Here is a 22882-nt window from a genome sequence, read left to right on the forward strand (position 1 = left end):
TCTCAGAGCCCGCACCGGGCAGAGGAGTTTGGCGTCGCGCTCACTATCGGATGAAGGCAGAGCCGATAGGGAAATAATCTGAGCCCTGAACGGGGTACCAATCGCCTTCGGGACATAGCCATGCCTAGGTTTGAGAATGACAACAGAATCATTCGGTCCAAACTCAAGACACGCGGCGCTGGATGAGAGCGCGTGAAGATCCCCCACGCGTTTTACTGAGGACAGAGCCGTCAGAAAAACGGTTTTGAGCGAGAGGTATTTTAGGTCCACAGACTCGAGCGGTTCGAACAAGGGTGCTTTCATAGCTTCGAGAACTATAGAAAGATCCCAGATAGGAACCGAAGGGGGGCGCGGAGGGTTCATCCTCTTAGCTCCCCTGAGGAAGCGGATGACTAACTCGTCTTTGCCCAGGGACTGAGCGCGTCGGGGTTCAGAGAACGCCGCGACTGCTGCCACGTAAACCTTGAGAGTGGAGGGGGACCTGCCCTTGTCCAGCATCTCTTGAAGGAAAACAAGCAAAGACGGCACCTCGCATGACCGTGGGTCCAGATGTTTGTCGGTGCACCATTTTGAGAACACAGACCATTTAGACGCATAGAGCCTTCTCGTGGAAGGTGCTCTAGCCTGTATGATAGTGTTTCTTACTCCCTCTGGCAAATCGACGAATAGTCTACACCCATGCATGTAGCGCCCAGCGCCGTGGATGGGGGTGCCAGATCGTGCCGCGAGCTTGAGAGAGGAGATCTGCTCTGACTGGGATGGGCCACGGGGCTGTCTGTGACAGCTGAGTGAGCTCCGGAACCCAATTCTGACTCTCCCAACGCGGGGCTATGAGGAGCACCGAGTGGCGTGTGTCCCTGATCCTCTGAATTACCTGCGGTAGCAGAGCGATCGGAGGGAATGCATAGAGCGGGCGGCGAGGCCAGTCCTGGGCTAGCGCGTCCTCGCTCCTAGAAAAAAATATTGGGCAGTGAGCGTTCTCTTCTGACGCGAAGAGGTCCACTTCTGCTCTGCCGAATAGCCGCCACAGTATTTGGACCGTTTGTGTGTTCAGGGACCATTCTCCTGTGGAGATGAGGTTCCCGGACAGTATGTCTGGACCGTCGTTCAGATGGCCCGGCACATGCGTCGCTCTGAGCGAGAGCAGGCGGCTCTGAGACCAAACTAGAATGCGGTGTGTCAGTAGGAAGAGATTCCTGGATCTGACACCGCCCTGACGGTTGAGATAGGAGACCACAGCCATGTTGTCCGAACGGATCAGGACGTGGTGTCCCCGAATGAGCGGGAGGAAGCGCGAGAGCGCGTTCTCGACCGCAAGCATTTCCAGACAGTTTATGTGTAAGGGGCTTTCCTGTGTCGACCAATGGCCGAAGGCCGGTGAGCCCTCGCAGACTGCACCCCAACCCGTGTTGGATGCATCTGTCGAGATAACTTTTCGGCGGAAAAAGGTCCCCATCGTGACGCCCTGCCGAAACCATTCTGCTACTGTCCATGGCTGCAGCGCCGTGAGACATGTCTGCGTAACCCTGATCAGCTGGCGGCCCGTGTTCCACGCGCGGTGGGGTACACGGCTGTTTAACCAAAGCTGAAGCGGGCGCATGTGCAGAAGGCCCAGCTGAAGCACAGCGGAGGCTGAGGCCATGTAACCCAGCATCCTCTGAAAAGTTTTCAGAGGTGTGCGGGTGCCCATCTGAAACGAGGCGGCTAGTCGCTGAACACTGCGCGCGCGCTATGTGGACAGGCGAGCCGTCATCGTGACCGAGTTCGACTATTCCTAGAAAGGAAATCGATTGACTGGGTTGAAGGGAGCTCTTTGTCCAGTTGACAGAGAGGCCCAGCGTTTTCAGTGCGACAGAAGCTCCGTCTGTGATTGGGCCAAAATCAGCCAGTCGTCCAGATAATTCAATATGCGCAGCCCCTGGCTCCGCAGGGGGGCGAGCGCCGTATCCATGCACTTCGTGAATGTACGGGGCGCCAGGGATAAGCCGAACGGGAGAACGGCGTATTGATAAACATGACCCTCGAAGGCGAAACGTAAGAATGGCCTGTGACGGGGATTTATCTGGATCTGAAAATAGGCGTCTTTCAGGTCTAGAGAGATGAACCAGTCCCCCTGGCACACCTGCGCGAGGAGTTTCCTGGTAGTGAGCATCTTGAACGGTCTCTTCATGAGCACTTTGTTCAAAAACCTGAGATCTAAAATCGGTCTGAGGCCGCCGTCTTTCTTGGGAACCAGAAAATAACGGCCATAAAACCCCGACTCGGTCATAGATGGCGGGACTCTCTCTATGGCGCCCTTTTGCAACAGCGTCGCGATTTCTGAGCGGAGCGTGCCGGCGGCCAGCGGGCTGACAGTAGATTCGAGCCGAGCGCGCGCACGAGGCGGGCGGCGGCGAAACTGTAGCAGATAGCCGTTCTTTATAATGCTTAGCACCCACGGGGAAATGCCTGGAATGGCTTCCCACGCTTTGAAGCATGCGGCTAGTGGCCGAATGGCTATATCGCCCTGATTGCTGCACATAGCGGGCTGGACACAGTGTGTGGGCGCGCTTTGAATGTGTGTGGCAACGGGACTTGCACTCAGAGAGGAGTCTATGGGCCGTGAAACAGAGCGAGCAGAGAGGGGACACGCGCATGAGCTCGTGGGCGTGTTTATGTTCTCTGATATTAGAGCGGGCTGTGCCCGTTTCATGTGATGGGGCTCTGAGAGAGACACGGGATATGTTATGCTTGTGTGTATGGCTGAACACATGATTGTGGGCACATTTTCTACACAACTGGCATATTTTCTCTTTTTGAGATTTCTCTGGGTAGCCGTAAAAACGTCTTTTTGTCGCTCGCAAGCGGGCTGGGACACCGGCTTGTTTGTGGCGATAAACACTACAGCAGTCGGCGAAACAACGGGGACTGGCAGAGGGCGAAGCTTTGACGGCGGTCCGGCCGCAGCGGGAGAGCGCCGTCGTTTTCTCAACTTTGCTAGGCAGACTTCTGATGATCAGGCTTCAGCGTGATCTTGGGTCGCGGGCCCCGTGGGGGCGGCGGTCTGCGGCGGCTGTCAGAGCGAGAGCGAGAGCGAGGGCGGCCGCCCTTTCTGCGCTGGGCTGTTTGAGTCCGCGGAGGAGGGCGCTGTGGTGGAGCTCTGGCAGGAGGCTCGCGAGAGCGGCCTGCGGAAGAGCTAGCGCGGCGGGGCAGAAACAAATTCATGGCCTGAGTGGCTTTCTGGACCTCGGAAAAGCGATCGACGATTCCCGTGACAGCAGATCCAAAAAGGCCCGTCGGGGAGAGGGGCGCGTTAAGAAACGCGGCGCGCTCAGAATCTCCCATGTCGGCGAGCGTGAGCCATAAGTGTCTCTCGGATACACAAAGGCTGGCCATGCATCTCCCCAGAGCTTGTGCGGCGGCTTTAGTGGCGCGAAGGGCGAGGTCCGTAGCACTTCTCAGATCCGTGACAGCGGAGGAGGGGTTTCTACCGCTCTCGGCCCACTCACGGAGAATATCGCTCTGTAACACTTGGAGGACAGACATAGAATGCAGCGCTGCGGCGGCCTGACCGGCGGCGGCATAGGCGCGAGCATGAAAGCTCGAGGTCGCTCTGCAAGCTTTCGAAGGAAGCGTGGGGGAAGAGCGCCATCTAGCAGAGGGCGGGCAGAGGTGTGCGGCGACCAAGTCCTCAACGGGCGGCATGGCTGAATAACCTTTTTCGGCGGCTCCGTCCACCGAGCGCAGCGAGGCGGATATATCGGAGCGGTTTCTAGCCGAGAGCGGGGCATTCCAGGACTTCGTCAGCTCTGTGTGAAGTCCAGGCAGGAATGGGGCGGCCCGGTTGCACGCGGGGGTTGAGCGCCGATGAAAAAAGCTGCCGTCCATCCGGTTCGGGGCCTGCTCGGGTGGAGGAGACCACTCGAGACCGAGGCGTTCGACGGCCTGTGAGAGGAGGCGCATTAGTTCCTCCTCTATTCCGGCGCGGATCCCCGCCGACTCTCTCGTGGATCCGAGAGATGACCATTCCTCACTGTCTGACGCGAGCAGTGAACAGGAATCCTTCTCCTCCGCGGCGTCATCGGAAGCGACAGAGCGGCCACTCGGCGGCAACTGTATGTCCGGCTGGGGCGGGGAGGGAGAGCGGGAAGCGGGAAGCGGCGGCGGCGGCCCGCATGGTTCCGCAGGGGGCTCCGGCGGCCTCTGGGCGCGGCGTTTCTTTTTACGCGGCGAAGAGAGAGGCGGCGCGGGAGCGGATTTTGCCGCCAGAAGTCGTGCCCGCAGGGACGACAACGGCAGGCTCTCCATCCGCGAGGGCGAGTTCTGCGTGCTCGAGTCCCAGGCAGAGAGCGCAAATGACGTGGCGGTCTCCGTCCTCGAGAGGAGCGCGGCAAGAGCCGCAGGAAAAACGAGACATCTTTAAAAAGACGCTCGACTCTTTTAGATATAGAGAAAAAGGATACAGTCGTCGGATGGCGCTAGCTTGCAGGGCGGCTGAAGGTGGCGAAGACGGCCGGCTTCTTCAGGGTCCGGGAGCTCGCTAGAGTGATGCCTTCTCGACGGCGACGGCTTTTCTCAGGACAGCAGAAGCGTGTAGCTCGCTGAAGATGAAATGAATTAACATATAAGCCTGGGAGAGACTGTTATATACACCATAGCTACGCCCATTCTGGCGGGCCATGATGCAATGAGCGCGCGGGCGCCTCTCATTGGCAGCGGGTTCAGCCCCGCTTTCCCATAGGCTTAAGCAGTTCTCTCTGAGCAAACCAATGAGCTGCTAGCTAGCCTGCTCTAGGTCTGCCGCAGAGGAACTGCGTTGTCAATGGATACAAATTATGAAATAATTTTTTGGCTTCAAACTCTCAGCAAAGATGAATCTTTCCCGCAGCGTAAGCTAGCTTACGCAATACGAGAGAACCTCTCGTAAGAGAACAACACTTTCATTTTCCCACTATCACTCTTAAAAATAAAGGTTATTTATTGGCATGTGGTTCCATCAAGAATAGGCTACTACAGTATGGAAGTATTCGATTTCGGACGCAGCGATAGTATTCGAAAAACAAGTCCCCGGGATGACCTACTTCCGACGAGATTCTGAAGCGTGTATCCGTGTTTTTCGAATACTATCGCTGCGTCCAAAATCCCTACTGTAGGCTATGTTTAAAAAAAGTAGCCTAGCCTACGCAAAGAACTAGGCCTATGTGTCAAACAGTAAAAAACCAACAAAAAAACACTGAAAACAATAGCCTATGTGACAAAAGAAGTTTCCGAATTCACAGTAGGCTACTCATAAAAGAGTAGGCAAAAAGTACCCGGATGACCCGCTACTTCCGTCGAGATTCTGAAGTGTTTAGGCCCAATCCCAAATGGCACACTTCATGTGCACTTTCGGTCTTGTGGACTTACAATGGCTGCCGCGTGCGCGTGTCCGTGAGTCCGTGAGACCGCAGTGTGTCCCATTTGTCATTTTTAGATCTCAGAAGGGTGCTCGTGAGCGCCCCCTCTGCGGTAGATTTGCGCCCTTGATGCGCACTTTTGCGAGCCCGCGCTGATGCGGACTCCACAGCAGACTTCTTCCCGACATTCAAAGCGGCGTTACGTCGCGAAAGTGCGGACTCAGAGGAAGACCGCGAGTGCTTAGGGTTCCATTTGGGACAGGGCCTTATTCGATGGACACTTAGTTTCCCATGAGGCCACGGGAGAGGATTTATGAATGGCAGTGATGCCACACAACTGCTGGTAGGTCACATGATAATTACAACATGGTGAATGTAGTACTTCCAGATTACATTCATACATGCATTCATAGAACATAATTTGTAGCTTTTGTGAAGTAATTACTTATTCAAAATAAGTACCTACTCAAGGGAGTATGCGATTTCGGATGCAGCCAGAACAGTAGGCGAAAAGTGGATGATCTTCTACTTCTACTGATAATGACAAAATGGCGGATGTAGTAGGCCTACGTCCGCCCGGATTACATTCATACACACATCTACATAGAACATACCTTTTAACGGTCATCAATAAGTTCAAATTCAAATGTACCTACTCAGACATTACGTGATTACGTTCATTACGTGACCGCATGAATTCAGACATACTATTCTTTTGGCGTACTGTTTTTTGCATACTATTCTTTTGGCGTACTGTGTTTTGCATACTAGTAGTGAAGTATTTTCGAGAGACTTCTGCATTATATAATAAGCATAATGCTCATGGCAAATAGATATAAGATAATACAGATAATGATTTAGGATAAGATCTCAGTTTTCTGTTGGGCAAACCAAGCTGTCATGGATCTATAAGCCCCCACAACCCCTAGGAGATATGGAGGAGTAACTTCTACACCTGCAGAATGCCCTCCATCCATCTCACTGTCTCTCTCAACCCCATGCAGAAGATGTTTGCATTCTTTGCCGGTCAGTAAGCGTATCTTACCTGTGTGTTAACTGTCAGCTTTGTAATTATGGGATTTAAAGCTTCCAGCACAAGGTTTGTTGGCCTGGGGACGGACCGAGAAAGAGAGAGAGGCTGAGAGCACAGAAGCAATGACACAAGTGCCTTCCGGGGAATCGTTTGCAGCTTCAGTCAGCCAATACCATATCAAAGAACATGCATTGAGACCCGAGAAAACATTACAACATTAGAAGTTTGGAATAACATCAACAAACATCTGAAATACTGAATTAACACATGATCAGCTTCATTCTGATGGACTCCAAAAAAAAAAAAAAACACACACAAAAAAAACACCAAACATACACGACACAGCGTTCAAAGGTAGAATTTGAGAAGTCTTCCTGACTTCAAAACCACGCATGGACCATGACGGGAAGTCAGCAACTCATACCAAACATGTACACAGAGCGACATTCCAGCGCAGGACCTTCTCGTGTTGTTCACGTGTTACATTAGCCTCCCTGCTAAGGGTCAGCGCACCTCGCTGAGTGAGGGCCTTTTTCAGACTCCATGTCGGTTATTTTGTTTTCTGTCGCCGGTTTCGTCAATTCTGTTTGATGGACTTGACTGAAAGACCACCATGTTTTTCCTTCACTGCATTCTGAGTTTGCGGACCCGAGACGTTCGTATTAAAAAAGAGAGCAAAAGAGAGCAGCTATAGGTGGAGCTCAGTAAGTAGGCCAGGTTAAATATCATGAGTCATTCTTTAAAAAGACAGAGAGAAAAGAAGAAAGAAAGAGGGGTAGAAAAAATGTTGCAGGAGACCCAGAGTGGGCAGGTTGTGAGAGACATGTTGGTAAGAGATACGGTGTAGTTGTGTCCAACGACATATTTCATCTGACAGCACCGAAACTCTTTGTATCTCAATGTAACTGCATTATCAAGGCAAAAAATGTAATAGGATGTTTCTTTAACTATGGCCATGTTTGGCCCTATGGCTATTTTAGTGCACACACACACACACACACTCATTATAACTCTAGTTTGTTTATTTAATTTAATAACATGTTTGACATGAAACAATTCAGCCATTCACATCAACATAATGGGATGTTTCTTCAATTACTGGCAATGTTTTAGCATATACATATATTAAATTGTGTCATTTTTTATTCGTTTTTATTTTCACGCTGAATTTATATATTTTATTTTATTTTAAGTAACATTATTTATTTATTTATTTAGATAGACAGACTCTTGCTAAGGGTAATTTCCCAACTATCATGTCTCCTAAATATACACAATTAAACCATATTTTCTTTTTTTATGCATATTTTGAATCTCAATTTGAAACTATGCAGAATATCATATTCTGTTTATAAGTGATATTTACCTTGATTTTTCTTCTCACTCTATTTGGTAACCAAGTATATACTAACTTGTACAAAATATATTAAAAAGTATATAAAAACTGTTACTGGGGCAAATTTGTTGCATGTGGTGGAAGCGACACTATACAACTGTGGGGCATTTGTGTAAATATGAAATATAAAATAAATAATATTACAAATTATTTGTTTATTTTACTTCCACTTTAGCTCATCATAGCTTTAAATGTTATTGAATTAATACTTTTATCGTGTTTTTATAGTTTACATTGAAACTCTGGAAGGTGACAAGAGTAAAAAATACCAGGCACTTGAAAAGCATTATCTAGACATTGTAAATGTGATCTTCATTAAACAAAAAGAAGTTGTTCAAATCTACAATTAATCAACCCTCGGGACATAAATATTGAAGATATAACCATCAACTGAACTGAAGAATCAACCAAATCAGAACTAATCTGAACCCTGAGAAAAGGTGTCCTCCTCTGTCAATGGTGGTTACAGCCCTGTATGTCAATATGAATAAAAGTATGATGCATAAGTGCTGTTAAGTGCGATTAGAGTGTCATTACTCATTGAAAGGCTAATCCATTACAGTTCAAACAGACCAAGTCACACCCTATTTATTAAAGGCCGAACACATTTACTTGTATGACTTTCATTGTAGCAAAACACAGATATGTGTACGCTTGTCCACACTGAACAGATGTTCCCTTTTCTTCCAATTGTGACCTCGACTACTTTTCGATCTGACCGTTTTAAACAATGGGAGGAAGTGCAACCTCATGTCTACAAGTCTGCTGCCACCAATTGGTTTACGTCTTATTGAAAAGAACAAATAAACATACACGAAAGGACCGTACAAACATTGTCTTAATTCATACTTCACCACAAACATGTCATAATGTCAGCAGAAACCCAGCTGATACATGCAGCTGTCCACAATTCGCCTTTATTTACTTCAGTCACCAGATTTAGAGAACGCCGGGATTGAAACACAACAAACTGTGTCCTTTTGCCATGATCCTTAGAGGTTGTGAAATCACACATTTATGCTGGTTTGATTTAGCAGTTCTGACAAATGTTTCATCACAAATATTTGCAAAGCAAATTTGACAAGAAACCACATCTATTATGGTCTACTTCTGATTATTCAGCAATAAATAGTAGTCACGGCAGTGAAAGAGATCCATCGCAATCACAGCGCCCGACAACATGGAAGATTGCAAGTTCCTACATGTCTGCTATGAATACTTCTGAGATCTCCTCTTTTCGTCCTTCACGCTGTCATTTTTTTTTTCTTAAGAAGCCAAGCAAATATAGACGTTCAAGGGAATAAATCTGATATATACTCAATATATGTTGAGTAATTGCAAATGTGATCTCCATTAAACAAAAAGAAGTCATTCCATTAAACAAAAGGAAGAAATAACCATCAATTGAAGAATCAACCAAATCTGAACACTGGGAAGAGGCGTCCTCCCACATGCCTGCTTCTCTTTTCGTCCGTCACACTGTCATAATGCCATTTCTTTCAGAAGCCAAACAAATAGACATTCGAGGTATTAAATGTGATCTCAACGAGTCTTTCGACTTTAATATGTTGAGACATTGATATGAAAACATAATTTCCGAAAGTACCCTTTTGTTTTTCTTTTTAAAAATGTTTTCTTGGAAAAAAGGAAACATTAAGGGAATGTTTTCTCTATTTTATCATGTATCATTCACTTTTGAATGTCATCTAAAAAGGTTAAAAAACATTAGAGTAACGTCCAACTGAAAATGTTTCTTAAAATGTTCTTCTTAAAGAGTGATGTAGGGGGCGATGGGGGATGGTTGTAAGAGTTGTAACCACCAATTCCACCAATCAGGGATAATCTAAGAGTCATATGGATTTGAGATTTGAGATATGATCAGTCACAGAAAGAGAGACATTGTTTTGTATTGTTCTTTTGGATTTTGAAGCATATTGCTGCTTCTGTTTTTGCTTCTTTTGTCTAATTGTTACAAGTTACCCCAGCATGTGTTACATATTACATTGTAACAAAGCCACAACATGTATTTGAAATCAACTCATAAGGGCTGCGATATTCTTACAGAGGTCTGAATCGGGGGCCTTTAGTCCAAAAATGTGGGTACATTGTACAAAAGTGTGAGAAATCTTGCTAAAAAATTTCGTGAGTTACAGATGCTGAAACAAAAAGTGTTACAACCAAACCCGGTCTGAACCGTTATGAAAGACCAGATAACTTTCGATAAAAACGTTCTGTTAATATTACTGGAAGAGCTTTTTTTTTTTTTTCATATAGGCCTAACTTTGAGAAAACCTTGTTCTGTGAACAAGTTAAAGGCCTGCTTACACAAACCAAGGGATTCCCAGGACTGCGATGTTAGAGGCTGGTCACAAACTGTATATTTCCCAACAGAAACGAGCCGTTCCAAAAACCCAAGGAAAATGTAGGAGCAGAAACGAGCTTGGCTTTTATTTACAGCTGCGACGGCGAATGAATGGGATCTCATGCTCGAATAGAAACAAATTGTCAGTTTGATGGGAGACGCCACACTGGCTGCTCTGAGTAACACAGGCTCCCCGCTCGCAACATGTTTATCCAGTGGAAGGTCATGTGGTGTGCATCCCCAAATGAACAACATATAAATCTGAATAAAATTAATTGTATTATTGTTTGAATGACAATCTTTGTAAACTGTGCGCATACCAGCGGTCAGATGAACTCGAAGCAACCTTTCCTTTTATTTTAGCCTCTCTGGCACGGCCCAGGGAATGTTTAGACAAAAAAAAAAGAAGAGGAAATCTAGCCGTTCACATCCCACTCGAAGACGGTGGCTTCGCTGCGTCTTAATCACCGCTGTCTGTCGTAATCGAATATTTAGGTTACGGCCTTCCTCTCTCACCACATTACCAGCGGCGTAGGTCACACACATTACGGGCTAAACGCTCGGTAATTTGCGCACATGTATACAAACACACACCTGCGGGGTTAAGGCCATGAGGGAAAATACAGCTGTCTAATTTATTAGTCCCAAGAGGGGCTCTGTGGATTTCTCCTGGCCTGACTTCCGTCAGCGGGCTTCCAGACCAGACCTCCCTAACTCAGAGCTGTGGTGTGACAGGGAATGTCTGGTGCTGCAGTGCCTCGCCTCCCTCCTTTCCTCCCCCCCGTCTGAGGCAGAAACGGGGAAGGCTATCAGTCATACGGCTGGGTCAGATGCACAATGGTTCCAGGCGAGGTCTCAAGGCCTGGCGCAGCACACGGCACTGAAACCAGGAGCTGATAAGACTCACCTTCCGGGACCCAACAGGATCTGCACCTCCTCAGATACGTGTTGTGTTTATATGGAAGGTTTTCTGGGCCTGCTGAGAACCGTGCGAGGAAATTTCTTCCTGTTGGCCACTGCGAACGAGCCTATACCTGGGTTTGCTTTAAAAACATGATCATAATTATAACGGTTAAAGAAAAACCTGATAATTAAACCTTTAGTAAAATGGAACAATTCAAATAAAATACATCACATAAAAACATAAAATACTCCTCAATGTACCGTTTTGCAAGTGAAAAAGAACATGTCATCAAATAATTTACAGTGGAAAATCCGTACTTTGACATTCGTTTTTTTTAATTGTCAGTTATGGCTACATTAGTGTTTTATGTTCTTATGTTGTTAAAGTAATGTTCAATGGATTATTTTAGTGGCATGTGTGTTACCATGATGAGACCGTGAACCAGCTTCTGGAAAAGCTGAGCTTTGAATTTTTACATTTGGTGTTCTCATTATTACCGTATGTGTTTTGTCAGTCGCCACTGTATCACAAAACAGATTTTAGTAGCTACTTCATTAAGTTAGTTCATTATCATTCTATCAGTTAACGAAATATACAGTTTTTTTTTTACTGTTAATGTTACTGTAATCCGTAAATCTAAAATGTTGCTGCCATAGCCTGCTTTTTACGGTAAAGGTCTGACAACCACAGCTGCCTTTAGCCTACAGTAAATTCAACTTGATCTAATGGGAAAACTTATAAGAGTTGGCGATTTTGTATGAATTCCTACATAGTACAAAAATGTAGCCTACAATTATTAGAAAAAAAAAATGTGAGCATGAAGGTCCGCCCTAACCCCATCTCTAAACATTCGAGGTGTAGCCTAATGCTGCGTTCATGCGTGTGATAATTACCATAAATAAAGCTCCGAATGCTTTCGAATCGCTCTCGCGGTACTTTGATGTCATACACCGATCGGTCTGCACAGCGCCGCTTCAAGTCAAACACACTTTAAATCCGCAGTGGTCAGGTGGTACAAGTCGTAGCTCTCATAAAATTATGAATTTTCACGTTGTAATTACAAGTTCTACAAGCACTTGATCGGCTTTTTACAGTTCAGAATATGGTAATTAGCCTACAACATGGCATGAACATCAGCTTGTCCAAATGGGATCGTGGGCTATGTGTTCATAGGAATTACCCACCAATTCGACAAAACCTAAAATAGCTATGAATTTTAAACACTGAGTTATATTCATACAAAGCAGATATTCATCAAAACATATTCTCACTCGAGTCAAAACTCATAAACATGAATTCACTTTTTATTCTCACAGACTTTGGATGTGAGCCTAAACACTCTCCTGCTGTTCACAGCATTCGCTGGATTTGAGTTTGCACAGAATGTTGTGATGTCAATGAGCAGTTGAAGGTCCGAAAAGACGCAGGCCCTTGACCCACTTATGGTACCTCTACATCTAACCTCAGTCAGTGTCCAGATGAAGATGATCTATTGCCCTCTCCCTCCCTCTTCTGACCGCCTCACTGTCATGGTGCTCAGGCCTGGGTTTTGTTAGGTCCAGGAAACAGGCTCTTCCTTCATATAAACATAGGCTTATAACTTTTTTTTTATTTTTTTTTAGGACTGGCATCGGCACGCAACCAGTATCTATGGTTTGGGTGCAGTATGTTTTATTTTTATTTTTATTAAATACTAAAATTAAACTTTGATGCTTAAACACTGAAGCATGCACCATCAACATTTTGGAGGGTTGGGGAATTTAAGATAAATGCATGACAGCATTCAATTAGTGGACAAAGATGTTTTATACGAGTATGCTGTGCCGCACTATAGTTGAAGGAATAGCCTACAATATAAATCATATTTGCACTCGAACATGGAAAGGGAAATTATAACCAAAATAAAACTCCAAGAGTGAACATAAAACTGACAACAAATAGAGCACAATAAACGGTAAGGAGCAGCAATATCTTGACAATAAATCGTTTACTTATATGCTAAGGAAATGTGTTTTTTACAGATAGAATTAACTGTCTGAACATTTAAAATTATATAATATCCTGCAAACAAGTAAATTGATAAAATGAATAGGCATGATAATAAGATATGAAATACTCAAAATAGTTAAATAAATATAAGATATGCATGTAGCTAAAGGTCATTTTATCATTTCAATTTTAAAAAGTCGTAAAAACTATATCACCCAACCCATTAAGGCATGCGATATTGTAAAAAGTGAAAACGCAGTTGTTCTGATCTGACCCTTGAAATTACTTTCGTTGTAATGTATTGCAGTAATAATAATTTTGCACTTCATTTAGATGAATACGCAATTTAAGTGTGCGAAGCGAAGTTAAAATATAATATAATATAATATAAAATATAATAGCCTATAATATAAAAACAGATGCCAATATTTTTCCAAACTGATACAGAAACATTTAATTTAATTCATGCGCAACGAGAATTTATAAAATACCTTGATGTGGTGTTTGTTTATGTGTAATTGTTTTCGACCTTATTCTGTTTTATAATATTAATCTCACTGATGATTATAACATTACCACTGACTACAGCCACATAAGTCGGATAATTGGATAAACCAAACGGAAGCGTTTCCGTTATTGTTACTTTCCGATGTTGATATCATCAATATGTCTATCCATCAGGACACTGGAGACCCCAGAGGAGAGTCCTGTGCAGACATGCGCTCTTCACGGTCAGCTTGGCTTCATGCTTGACTGAGACTCTCCTCATCCTAATGGTGCTATTAACCAGACAAAACACTCACACACTTTAGTCGTGTGTGGGGCAAAGATCAGATAAAAACACGCGACAACATCCAAATCCTGTGATCGGACACAAAGCTCATGTACCTGCCTAAACCTGCCTAAACATCATTTTTAATCTTTTATTTTTTGTGTAATCCGCGTTTTGTCATCTAAACGTGACCAAAATGTATTTGGTGTTTGTCATTGGGTCAGCACTCAGCACTCAGCACACATGAAGTTATCATGATGCATGAAAAACATTTTGAAAACTATATAAGATAAGTGCGGTGCTGATAAAAAAAAGCTGGAACTGATCTTTCTGAGGATGGAAATCTAAAGCCTTTCATGAACCTTGCAATAAATCACAAATCCAAACAAAAAGTTAGGCCCTCTGCCTGTAAGTCCACCAATAATTTAACAGCATGTGTGTGTCATACAGCCGACTGTCCTGTGCAGAATGCTGTTCAACAACTAAACCAGCAAGCAAGCATCAAATGCTATTTCAGTAAATCAAGGCAATGATTAAAGACTGAATTACAGCAAATATCATGAAAATAATGTACCTTGCCATCAGTTCTTAAGAAAAGCTAGAAGCCCACCACTCCGACTTTCCTCTTGACTCATTAGTCTTGGGACGGGAGGACACAAAGCTGATCTAAACAGCACTGTTGATAGCTAACGGATGAGATAATCTCGTCTCTCTTTCCTTTTCTTCTCTCCTCTTCTTAGTCTCTGGCAGGCTTTTGTCTCTGGCGCCGGAGCAGAAGCTCAGAGAGACACCGTTGCGCATCATTGCGCCCTCAAACAGGTTTCCTGCGCGCCCTCCTCACAATAAGTGATCGATACATGGCTGGTAATACAGAAAAGAATATATGTATATATATATATATATATATATATATATATATATATATATATATATATATATATATATATATATATATATATATATATAAACGTAGGCCTACAGTTTCTCTTTCTTATTATAAGGCGTAAAGGAAGCACTCGGGTCTCCAAAATTGCTGAGGATTAATATTTTGAAATGAAGACTATTTTGTCATGTTTAAATCGGCCATTAACAAGATGGATTGGGGTGGGACACATGGTTATGTGTAATATTCCTTTTAGTGACACACTAAAAATGCTGGGTTGTTTCATGGGTCAAATATGGACAACCCCCACCATTGGTTTACATTTTTTAATTAAATTTTGAAACCCAACGGTTTGTCCGTATTTGACCCAAACATGGGTTGAAACAACCCAGCATTTTTTTTTAGATTGATGACAATGTTTAATTATCATTGTTATTTCTACCCACTTACGCAAAATGTAATCAAAACCCAAAGGTAAATGTTGAATTATTTATTATGCGTACAACCTTTGGAGAAGTGAAGAGGGAATTGTGTTCTAAGGACAAAAAAAAAAAAAAAAAAAAAAAAAAAAATTAAACGAGAATCAGTAGCCTAATAATAATAATAATGATGATGCAGAAGATAAATCTAGAATCCACATCTGGAATCAAGATTAGATTAAAATTCTCTATTAACACAGAATCGGCTTCTTTGAACTTAAAACTTGTGCTCAAAAAAATAAAAACAAAAAAACATTATGTCTGACCACTATGTCCCCCTTATTTATTTTTAGAGAACTATACGTTAAGCCCCCCCCCCCCCCCCCCTCTCTCTCTCTCTCTTACACACACACACACACACACACACACACACACACACACACACACACACACACACACACACACACACACACACATCATTTGTCTCTCACAGACAAACAAAGTTATGTTTAAATCCGCTTGCTTCTTAATTGTCAAAGGTCTGCAGCTGTTTTTGCTCCAGCTTGACTGTCTAATGGCACACAAGTGTGGGGCAGGTCAGATTTAAACGGGATAATAGTAGCAGCAGGATAAGCGTCCACTCCAGAGAAAACTCATAGAAGATGCGTTCATAAAAAAAAAAAAGTAATACAAATAAGTTAATAGTTCTTTAATTATCATCAGCAACTTGGGATCAGTCTCTTCTTACTATAGAACCTTTTTTGGTGGTTATGTATTGAGGTATATATGCTTCATTGGAAATTATATAACATAAAACTCTTGATGTCATAATATAGGTTATTAGGATGAGTTTTATGGGTTCTTTAAAGCACCTCTACTTTTTGAGTTCTTTTCAGGTTATCGTATGGCATCAAGCTAAAACTCTTTTTGGTGACCATGTAAATCTTTAGTATTTAGAGTGTAGGTAAAGACAACATCTTCAGTCTAGACATGGTCAAAGCTTTTTGTTTAAATTGTGCAGAACAGATGAATTTGCATTGAGCATAAAAGCATGGCTGAATCACTTAACATGATTTACATTTTCATAAGGACCTTGCATGTGACACACTGGAATTATCCAGACACAGTCTTATGAAAGGGTTCCGATTAGAACCTAAATAAATGGATGTGCCATTAATACCTTTTTCTAGTTTAGAAAACCATCATCAATACTGATCTGAAAAACCCCCCAAAAAACTATAATGTGATATAAAGACTTTTTTTAATCTCCAAAGAATCGTATAACAAACTCAAAATTGTGTAGGCTAAAAAAAGAAAAGAAAAAAAGAGAACATGTTCATGATATTATGATGTTTTTTTTTCTTCAGAATATAAGAACCGTTGAAGAACTTTTTTTTTTTTTTTAAAGGATATGTAATTACACTGTATAGCTATATCGAAAAAGTATCGTGAGACATTAGGCGCTGAAACTGTATAGGCTATGCGTTTCCTCTGTGGATTGTAGGAAGGATCATTACATCCCGCCCCGGTAACGTGACATCACCGGGCAGAAGAACTGCCTTGTGCTGCCGGACTCCAAGTAAAACACACACAACAGTTTCACACCGACGAGTGGCGGTCCTCACCTCTCTTCATGCAAATCAAGCAGCCATGACACAATGGGAGATTAATCGACACATTTAGGTATGTTTACTTGAAATTGTTCCTTATCTAAACAATTGTTCAACAGGGGCTTTGCTTCTCGAAGCTGCCGGTTGAATCAGGAATAACATTGTAGATGTAATCCAACAGCGCCTGATGATGCTTCCGAGCCCGGCTACATCAACGCCGTTTTCTGTGAAGGATATACTGAAACTGGAGCAACAGTCTCGACACCTTCAATCTCTGCATCCGGAACTGCAGGACAGATTTCAGGCACCATCATCCTGTTTTCTCGGAGGTGGAGACAGCCCCGGCTTCTCTGAGAACGAGGAGAAGATGTCTTTTCTGAACTCTCTCTCCATGCAGGATAGTTTAGTGGAGAGCAGCCTTTCCCCTCCGATGTTCGTCCATCCGGGCCTGGGACACGTCGACACTAAACTTGAAGATGAACTTGAGGACCACGAAACGAGTGGGTGATTTTGTGTTTTACAACTGACGAGAATGAATTTGCGTTTTCGAAACTGCACGAGGAGTTCGATTTGCACGTGTCTCTGAATATTATAGGAAGAAATTCAGAATAATTGAAAGCGTCAATGTAGCTATGTTTGTTAGCCTACAATGTTGTTATTATTATTTTTGACAAATATTAAAAATGGAATGAATCATGCAGCTTTATCATAAATGATTATTTGCATTGACTATAGCATTAAAATGTATAAAACAGGCATATCAACCTTTCACAAAAATGGGACAAATAAGTTAAATTATGGTTTTGAAAAGAAAAGAAAAAACTTTTTTGTGATTGTACAAAAAGCAACTTTGAAACCTAGGCCTGTTTTAATGCGTCTTCAATGCAAGTCAAAACAAATAACCTCGTTAAAGTGTCATTATATTCAAGTTAAACAATAATGATGAAGCTGTATTATTTAATAAGCCTAATATTTAATGTGAATATTGCATGTTGTGAAATTTAGAATGATCGTATTATATTTGTGTTTTTTTGTGTTTTGGTTTACCCTGTCAAAGACATTGTATGCATAAATATAGGCCTATATAAAATATATATATAAATGACATCGACTGACCACTTATTTATTGCACTATATGACTAATCTATTGACCACTGCACATATTCATAATTTGCACTAACTCACGCACTCTCTCTAGTTGATTTAAGGTAGTGATAAAGTTACTACGCTGTAAAAAAATATTGTTGGTTTAACTTAAAAAAGTAACCTGGTAGCCTTAAAATTTTAAGTTCATTGAAATAAAATAGAGTTAATACAATGAAGGAGATTGGTTTAATCAACAGAAACTCAACATAATTGTTATCTCAACCACATGTTGATTTGACAAAAGAAAAAATGTTGTGATGACAAATCATGAAAATATATTTTTTACAGTGTAGCTATGGACTGTATTTTACATATTTTGATAATATAATTTAAATTTTATTTTATTGTTCATTATTTCTGAAATAATGTCTGGGTGATTTGGTCTGTGTATAAAGGCAGACTCAGCTCGTGTAATGCGCAATACATAGGCCTATATTTTTATGCAAGGAAATGCTTGTATGAATCACGTTAAGTGAGAGTTAACCAGATTCGCTTTGGATCTTTGTTGTCTCCTGTTTTTCTAGAAAGCTGCGGTGCCATCCTCAGATCCCCGGAGTGTGAGGGCGAGGCGCACTCGGACACGGAGCGCGCTCAGCGGCAGAGGACGCGTCGGAAGCCGCGGGTGCTCTTCAGTCAGGCGCAGGTCTTTGAGCTCGAGCGGCGCTTCAAACAACAGCGCTATTTATCGGCTCCTGAGAGAGAACATTTGGCGAGTACCCTGAAACTGACATCGACGCAGGTCAAAATTTGGTTCCAGAACCGCAGATACAAATGCAAGCGACAGCGTCAAGACAAAACACTGGAAATGGCAGGACACCATCACCCGCCGCCGCCCAGGAGAGTGGCGGTGCCTGTCCTGGTCCGGGATGGCAAACCGTGTTTAACGGGATCGCAGAATTACAACGCCACGTACGCGGTGAACCCAGGCCCGTACACATATAACGGCTATTCGTCTTATAACAACGCCGCTTACACAAACCCTTACAGCTGTACATACCCAAGCCTTCCACCTCTCCCGGCTAACACATCCACTAACGCGCTGATGAGCATGAGTCTGAACAACCTCGGAACATATTCTCAACCTCAAACATCACAAGGGACCCCCGTGTCCGCGTGCCAAGGGACTCTGCAGGGGATTCGGGCATGGTAGTGCCATTGCAACCCAGCCGTCTGTAAATAAATGACAACGTTACAATATACACAAGTTAGCCATGTTTTATAGGCCTAGGGTCGTGTATAGTCTACCTTTTCAGTATAAACATGAGTGAATTTCTTTCCATGATGGCTGAACGAATGCACATGAATATTCATAGCAATTTAGACCACCTATTTGGACAACATACTCCCTGAACATTCGCGGGTCTAACTATTAGACTGGCACCATTGTATCCATACTCAGAGACATTTGTTTTTTTTTTCATTCATTGCACTTACAGATGAAAAGTTATTACCTAAGAGATGTTACGAATATTGACAATCCGCTGTGTGTGATGATTTTGTGCAAACCCACATTGAAAGAATAAAAAACAGTAAACTTTATTTTTAAAAGGTCCTGCTAAAAATATTTAGGCTATATTTGAAACACGGTTATATAAGAGTCTAGTTTTAAAGAACATTTAAGTTACAACATTTAATTTTTAAAGAAGAGAGTGAGTGGTAGAAATCAAAGACATACAAATCAAGACGCAAACAAAAGAAAATGTTTCAATAAGAGGTGCAGACAAAATTTCCCCCAACATTCTCCGAATGGTATTGCTATATAGGCCTACATGAGCAATAACCTAATAACCAGTCAAAATGTTCTTGCAATATTAAATATTAATTTAAAGTGTTTCGTTCATGGTAAAATGTATTTTAAACAAAACGACGTGTATGAAATACGTTTTATTTGATTATAAATTAAAATATTATAATGCGCATTTCAAAAGTCTCCAAAACACATTATTTAAATACCAATTGAATATGTTCGTATATTAACGAGAGACTCGGACGTCTCATAAATTAATACGCGCACAATTAAACCGATCATTCACTTTTGTTCCTCAGTTTTTCAAAGACAAAGGTTCACAAAATAAACGACAATAACTTGATTTTTAGAAAGCCTATGCACACTATAGCAGAGAACATCGTGCTGGTATAAAACTGCTTTTATTCGATATTTCAATAACCTGACTTCCTGTCAGACAAGAAGATACAAGTTTATGTAGGCCTATTTTGATAAGCATGACTAACTGCATTTGAGGTATGACATATTTTGAGTAAGAAAAAATTCACAATAAATAGGTTATCTGCAATTGGTTTCAAATAAACAAACAAACAATGCTGACCAGGGAGATTTAAATATATCATTTTTCCCACTCTTTCTTTCTTTCTTTCTTTCTTTCTTTCTTTCTTTCTTTCTTTCTTTCTTTCTTTCTTTCTTTCTTTCTTTCTTTCTTTCTTTCTTTCTTTCTTTCTTTCTTTCTTTCTTTCTCCAATGGCGGGTCCCAATCTTCTCAAGTAAAGCCTGTCTGCAAAAGGCATTGCATGTTGTAATAGGATGTAGCTGGAGAGTCTATGACACACATCATGTTTAATCACAAGCGTTTATCTCGATAGATTTCAATCACTGCAAAATTTTTACATTAATGTTTTTTTTTTACTGTATCCTGACTCTTAAAAATTACTTTCAACTGTGCAATCTTAATGAAATCAATCCGATTTATTAAACTTGATTACACTTTAAAAAAAAAATGCTGCCTTAATTGTTTAAGTACAATCAACTTAGGTGTTTAAGTCATTTCAACTTAAATTACATTAAACAGACTTACAACTTTTTTTGAATCTTGTATAACTAATAAAAAAGTTGAAAATTGCTTAACTTGTTTTGATGAGTTAACCTTAAGTGTCACGGGCCCACCGGTGGGCCCAAATTCTTTACATTTTTAAAACAGTAATATCCTATACTAAACCTAGACTAATCTTGACAAACTATATATCATTTGAAAGCTTACAATCTCTAGTTTCCATATTTGGTGATTGATTTTCAAAATAAATTACAGAGGAGCCGTAATTTATCAATTTGCAACAATAATATTTTCATACTCTTAGACCTTTATTTTGAAATAGTGATGAACATGAAAAATCATGAAAGAAGGGTAGAAACCTCAGTTTGTTTTCATTCCAAGAGTTCAAAAGATAGCATCCATTCAATTATTAAAAAAAAAAAGGTCTGAATTTTTTTTTTTATATAAAGAAAAAAATTATATGATGTGGCAGGAAGCTAAAACGCACATGCGTGTTCTTTTTATGTTTCTTAGAGGTTGAAATCATATCAAAATCTGCCAAACTTCTCATATTACTTCTGAATAGGATGTCTACTTCATAAATTGTATGAAAATTGTGGAAATAATGGTTCATATCACTCAAAACACATATGGAAATGGAGGCGCCCTTATATGGGCAGTAATGGAGTCTGGTTGTCATCTAGTGAAAAAGTTTGGTACTGCGCCCAAACAAAATCTTACTGAAAGCTCATTTTTTGAGATATCAACCTAAAATTTGAAACACAACTTGTTCAGATTTTTGGCTTTGATTTTTTTGCAGTTTTAGAGTCGCCCAGGTTTTGAAAATATATATTTTATATAAAATATGAATAATTAAAAATTTTACATTGTACATTTTCATAAACTCAAACTTCAATAACTTTTTTTCTGTTTCACTTTCTTAATTTATTTCACTTCTACAAGAATCTGCCAAATGTCTTCTTTAAAACAAGACCAATCTTACGTCTATATTCCAAAGCATTCTTGAATTACAACCATTTAAGTTCGAAATGTGCATTTTCATGTATATTCAAAAAAAGGGGGGTGACACTTAAAGGGTTAAAGCAATGTAAAACCATATTGTCATAATTTATTGATCATATAATTTTCAGTAAAAACTGTTAATTTGGTTGTTACCACGCGGATGGATCGATTTATAACCTGACAAAACATGTCAGCATTAGTGCACTTTGCAATTTTAGCGTTGGAAACAGAAAGTTTGGGACTAAATTCGGCATCGATGCACACTAGTAAAGAAACAATATCAATAAACATCAATATAAGATCATACAAAATAATATAACAAAAAAAAAAAAACATTATTAAAGGACAACTATTTAAAACAGATGAAATGGCGTGATTCATTTGGGTTACTGAATTTCAGTTCCTAATGCATCATTTTGATTTCGTAATAATAAACACAAAGCTTTGAAACAAGTAGGCCTATTTGTTCGGCCTTTACGCATGGCGTAACTCGTTTATCCTTCAGTCCATTCACGGGTTCACCAGAGCTCCCACTCTAATAATGAAGATTAATAGAAAAGTAAACAGAGTCACCGGGGTTTGTCTCTCTACTAATAGCAAGGATGAACAGCACCCATTGGACATACCTGCTATCAGGGTAAGTGGCCAGACACTTCAGTGTAAATACTCATGGCGACACAGCGGCGATGCCTCAGGATGAGCCGCTATACAGAGTGCTGGACTACAGATATCAATCTATAGAAAGGATTTCTGGACGAATATCTGGAGAGGGTGTGGTTAGTTCCCCGAAACAGTGTGTCACTGTTATATATAGGCCAAATAGATAGATGGTCAGATTTCATCTGCTGTTAAAAATCAGCTAGGGTAACTCTGTTGGATTGACCACATATAAAATGTAAAATATTATGGTTACACTTTATTTTAAGGCGTCTTTGTTACACTGTAATTATTCAAGTACTGAGTGATATTAACTACATTAAGGTTTGTTTTAGTTTAGGGTTAGTTGTATGCATGTAATTATGCATAATTAATAGTTAGGCCTATTAGCCTACTATAGTAGCTACATGTAAAAATGACACGGTAAAATAAAGTGTTACCAATATTATTATAGCCTAATAATATTTATAGCCTGTTTTATAATTCTGAACTTATTCACTGTTATCCCAGCCAACAAAAACATGTTCTAAGAACGTTTTACTAAAATG

General features: G+C 41.5%; 1 protein-coding gene across 1 annotated transcript; it reads left to right on the top strand.

The window, feature by feature from the left end:
- The first annotated feature begins 16676 nt into the window (after positions 1 to 16676).
- On the top strand, positions 16677 to 19589 carry nkx2.3 (NK2 homeobox 3). The gene is made up of 3 exons (XM_056272431.1): positions 16677 to 16816; positions 16925 to 17243; positions 18414 to 19589. Exons 2-3 carry the CDS (start codon positions 16931 to 16933, stop codon positions 19037 to 19039), a joined length of 939 nt encoding a protein of 312 aa, XP_056128406.1. The 5' UTR covers positions 16677 to 16816; positions 16925 to 16930; the 3' UTR covers positions 19040 to 19589.
- The last annotated feature ends 3293 nt before the right edge of the window (positions 19590 to 22882 follow it).

Source organism: Rhinichthys klamathensis, unplaced genomic scaffold (genome assembly GCF_029890125.1).
Source record: "Rhinichthys klamathensis goyatoka isolate OS25496 unplaced genomic scaffold, OSU_Roscu_1.1 h1tg000338l_1, whole genome shotgun sequence".
Lineage (NCBI taxonomy): Eukaryota > Metazoa > Chordata > Actinopteri > Cypriniformes > Leuciscidae > Rhinichthys > Rhinichthys klamathensis.